The sequence below is a fragment of the Balaenoptera borealis genome, assembly GCF_965194805.1.
Source record: "Balaenoptera borealis genome assembly, chromosome: 3".
Taxonomy (NCBI): Eukaryota; Metazoa; Chordata; class Mammalia; order Artiodactyla; family Balaenopteridae; genus Balaenoptera; species Balaenoptera borealis.
In genome coordinates this window covers 83546897-83551680 of record NC_138866.1, presented here as the reverse complement: position 1 = coordinate 83551680, position 4784 = coordinate 83546897, and the positions used below count along the sequence as shown (strand labels likewise).

Below are 4784 nucleotides of genomic sequence, written 5' to 3'. Positions count from 1 at the left end.
CTCTAGACCTGGAGCCATTCCTCACGGGGCTTGCCCTTTGGTGGCATCCCAGAAGCTGAGTCAGTGATCCGGTATGGCTTATGGGAAGCTCCCAAAGGCTCCATGGTATGACGATGGCCCACTGCACTAGCCCTAGCAAGTTACAGCTTATCTTACTTTCTCTACCTTCAAGCTCCCTCTCCTGACCTGGGGAAAGAGACATCAGGGGGACTTGGTGGACACACAGGAGCTCAGAGGGAGAATCAGAGATGTTGACTTTGTATACAAAATGGCTTTATTAAAAATTCAGCTATTAGGAAAACAAAGCCTTCTCAAAGGTTCTATCAAAAAGTACAAATTTTAAATAAATGCATCAGAAAAGTGGCAGCCAGATACACAAGCCACAGTCACTATCCTGGGGTACGGGAGAGAGTGCCCAGAGTCCCAGAGGCTGGGCACAGGGGTCTTTGGATGCTGCAGGGCCAGGTCCTGGGAGGGCCCTTTCAGTTTTCCTTTCCTTGGAAAAAAGGGAAAGAACCCGGCAAGTGTAGGAAATTCTAAGTCTGAAGAGGAAAGATACAAAAGTCATTTATAAGGCACGACTGCTGACTCCAGCCCTGAGGCACATGGAGTGGATGAATGGGTGATCAGAGCCACAGGGCCCCCCCGCTGTGGTCATCTCCTGATTGTTGCCTCCTCTGGGTTTGGCTACAGGTTAAGTTAAGGTGGCTCAAGTGGACTGCACAATCCCTGCAGGCAGGGCCGTGGAGACAGTCTTGAGAAGAGATGTGTTGCTACACTAGCAAACTGGTACCTAGCCCTGCCAGGGCAAGAAGGATCACACTGGCTCCCAAGAAATCCCCCTATGGAGAGCACCAGGCCACCTGTCCAACCCTGGCCTCTGAACCACTGTGTGTACCCACCCTGGACGAGGAACTTCCAAGGGCAATTCTTTCCACCTAGGCATCTGGAGAAGCCCCAGGCCCCAGAGCCAGGGTTTCTCTGTATGGCAACACAGAAGGGGGCACTGTCAAAACCAGTCCCCAGCAACTGCTGGCTCACACCCATGGTCACTTATGACAGGCCTCCCTGGTGATGTTAGGCAGTGGGTAGGCAAAGAGGGAGAAGTCCAGGATATACTTAGGCAGCACGTCCTGCAGCAGGGCCCGTGGGGCACTGCATAGGTGGTAGTGCAGGCTTTCGGGGCTGGCCGGCCGGTACCAGGCCTGGCGAGCTGGGAATCGGACATGGGGCGGTGCCCGCACCCACTCCAGCACCTGGTTGGCATCTGCCTCCAGTCTCTCATAGGAGCCCACAAAGTCGTAGCGCACGGCACAAGGCTGGCACAGGTGGTACACGGGCATCCAATGCTCGTTCATGCGCTCAGGGTCCTCGTCCACCAGGTACCTCAGGAACTCGGGGAAGGTGACATCGTCCCCCGCAGGGCTGGGCCCCGCTCCAGCCCTGTACCGCCTCACTATCTCAGCCCCATAGCGCTGCTGGTACTCTCGGATCTCGCCAAACTTGTTGCGGTAAGCAGAGAGAAGGCGTTCCAAGGGGTCCCGCACAAACAGGAACTTGAAGTAGTGCTGCAGGCGGTAGCGAATCTCATCAGGCCTTAGGTCTGCCAGGAACACCAGGTCGCTGCGGTGGTCCATCTTCAGGCGGACGTCCACGTTGTCCAGGACGCCCGCCAGCACCTTCAGCACCCGCTTCCAGTTCGAGCAGGCCACCTTGGGCACGTAGCAGTAGAGGAAGCGGTAGCGGTCATTCACGAGGATGTGGCGCAGCAGGGTGCGCCGCTGCCCCACCGGCAAGTCCCAGGGGTCCCGGGGCATGCCTGGTTGTCCACACACTGCCCGCAAGGTCCGGTTACGGACGTCCTGCCTCACCTGTAAGTCCGAGTCCCCCGCATCCAGGGACAGCCTCCCAGGCCTGGGGACCGTCCCACGCCAGACCGCGTCCTCGCGGTTGGGAGGGTGCAGGGGAAGGGGCTTCATCTCGGCCAGGATGCCACGCTCGATCATAAGCAGCAGCCCGCTGGAGGCCACGATAACCGCGAACATCAGCATGGACGGCAGCAGCAAGGGCGGCCCGCCCAGCCCGGCCCGGGCCCTGCCCAGGGGGGCCCGCCTCAGCGCCCGGCCCAGGGGCTCGGCGCCATTTGGGGCCGCCAGCGGGGTCAGCGGGCGGGGGAACATCGTGCTCCCGGGGCGGGGGCCTGCGCGGGCCCAGCCGATCCGAAGGCTGCCCGGGAGGCGGGCTCGGGCTGGGGGCGGGCCCGAGGGCTTGGGCCCGCGGAGCCGGGAGGGGGTAGGGGAGCGGAGCGCTGGCGGGAGGCCCCGGCGCGCGCGGGGGTGGCCGACTCCCGGGCTGCGGCGCCGGAGCGGGCGGCGGGCAGCGGGCGGGCGCGGCGAGGGACCTGGGCCGGATGTCCCGCCCGGCCGCTCTCCGCCCCCGGCCCCGCCGTGACACAGGCGCGGGGGCGGGCCCAGGCCGGGGGCGTGGAGAGGGGCGGACGCCCCTGCAGCGAGGGGGCTGGGAGGGCGCGTGCGGACCCCCACCCTGGAGAGGGCGCCTGAGCCAGGGCCGTCCTAGTCCTCCGGGCTTCGGGTTCAAAAGCTGCCGAGGCCCCGAAGGCAGGAAAGACCCAGGCCGCGGTTCCCTCTCCCGCGCAGCGCGTGCCCTCAGGGAGCTGGAAGGAGAGGCCCTGCACGCAAACGCCCTGCCGCACACTGTGGCCCGGCCGAGCCCTTTACTCCAACAGCGGGTCTGGAGGCAAGGGGCTTCCGCAGTGCTCGCCACCGACTCCCACATTTGAGTCCCAAATTTCTGGAGGTCTTAATTGCTGGAGGCAGAGTCCCCAGTGTGCTCCCCCCTACCCGCCGTGTCCTGGCCACTCCAATAAAGAGGAACTAGACAGACGGTCAGGCACTGACAATGGCTCAGCTCTATGGTGACCCTTAGATTTAAGACAGTACCTAGTGGTTACAGTGTTTATCCACTGGGGAATGCTGAAATGTCTGGAAATGGAATCTTCTCTCCTCTGTCTTCCCTCTTCCAGGCCTGAAGAGGTGGGACACTCTCTGGTGAGGGGCCAGTGACAAGTTGGTGCCTCGTGACCACTGGTGTGGTCAGCACACATTTTGAAGGGTGAGGAGCTGGGGGCACAGAGCAGCAGCCTCCTTGCCTGGAGTCAGACGTGCTCAGGGGCACCGGGCTGGCCCCGTGGACTAGAGGCAGACATGGGGAATGCCTGGGAAGTCAGGAGCCAGCCTTTACTGATCTGAACTGGGCACCTAGCTAAGTATCCAGACTTCACCCTGTTACATGTGGGGAGCCCGTGAGGCTCTGAACCAGAGTGTCCACATTATTGAGGCAGGTGTCATCTGTTGTATTCATTACCTTCTTTAGTGGTCACAGCCACCCGGGGTGGTAAGTACTATGCGCATCCCCGCTGCACAGCTGAGGAAACAGGCTCAGGGAAGCTGGGACTCTGTGTGGGTTGGTCTGATTCTAAATCCTAAATTCCTAATCACGATCCTTCAGAGATGAATGGAGCACAAACACGGAGGGAGAAAGCAGCTGACCCCAGAACACACTGTATTGAGGGGGTGATGGAACAGGAGATGCCACAGGCTTTTAGTGAGAATGGAGTTACCACTGATAAGAGGAATTCAGATGAGGACTCCTGAAGGATGAGATGAAGCTAAAAGACTCACGCATGGCCCGCCCAATCCTAGCAGTGTGAACACAGCAGATGCGCAAGGGTAAAGAATGGGAAACCTGGTGGCCTTCCAGCTCCTCAGGATAGGCTCCCTACTCACTGTCTGAATGCTGGGGTGCATCTCAGGATGCACCATTCACTGATTTAGAAGTCTGCATCAGGGTTTAGCCCTCACCGAACTGCTCCTTGCTTCCAATAGCACTGAAGGTAGATTTCTGGTCGTGGGATTATTTCTACTGAAATCTTTTCTTTTCTTTTAAACGTCTTCTATGAGAGGAAAAAACTTTGAGAAAGATTTTGGTAACTGCGTCACATGTGCTCATTTCTCTGAGCAGTTTTGTGTTAGCAGTCACAGTGAGGCAGTCTGAATACAGGAATAGCCACTCACTCTGGGGGAGTCCTTAGACAAAGTACTGGTCTCCACACCAGTTTCTCATCTGTAGAATGATGGGATACTGCCCATCTCATGGGACTCTTGTAGGCAGCACACTGATGGTAGTGCTGCAGTATGTCCACAATGGTGTCTGTGCCACTAACAAGCTCTATGGAAGCGCAGCTACCCAGATGTCCTTACAAAATGCAGGAGCGGGTTGGGCAGCATATCTGCCTCCTAGGAACCCCGACAGCCTTAGGTCCACCCCACCTTGAACACAGTCAACACTGAGGCTTTGGGGCTAGGGCTAGGTTGACCGAACCAAGCGTCCAGGCGGTCTGAGCCCTCGGCCTCACGATGTAGCCTTCATTTCCTCAGCAAGGAGTGCCAGTTGCAAGATACCAAGGCCCTCGAACAGTTTCTGCTGGCCAGTTCTCCAGGGGCATGATCCAAGGTGATGAGGCGGTATCTTTACCATGCAACCACTTGGAGACCAGTTCCCAAGGATTTCACTCAGCCCACCACGATGGGAAGAAGTCACCTCCAAGTTCCCATTCCCTTTGTCTCCTCTCCTCCCGCTGTTTCCCCGCACATTCCTGTGCTTTTTGCTTACTGACCTCAGTGAGCCCCTGCACTGCAATGGTTAAGGGTGGTGAGCCCCTCTGCACCCACACACAAAAAGATGACACAACACACAGGAAATGG

General features: G+C 58.6%; 1 protein-coding gene across 1 annotated transcript; it reads right to left on the bottom strand.

Annotated features, from left to right (window-relative positions):
• Positions 1-256: 256 nt before the first annotated feature.
• On the bottom strand, positions 257-2435 carry CHST14 (carbohydrate sulfotransferase 14). The gene has a single exon (XM_082387268.1). The coding sequence runs from the start codon at positions 2178-2180 to the stop codon at positions 1050-1052; it is 1131 nt and encodes a 376-aa protein (XP_082243394.1). The 5' UTR covers positions 2181-2435; the 3' UTR covers positions 257-1049.
• Positions 2436-4784: the final 2349 nt, after the last annotated feature.

Excerpts from the sequence above, each read along its gene's own strand:
- CHST14 (XM_082387268.1), bottom strand. The coding sequence starts at position 2,180 with ATGTTCCCCCGCCCGCTGACCCCGCTGGCGGCCCCAAATGGCGCCGAG.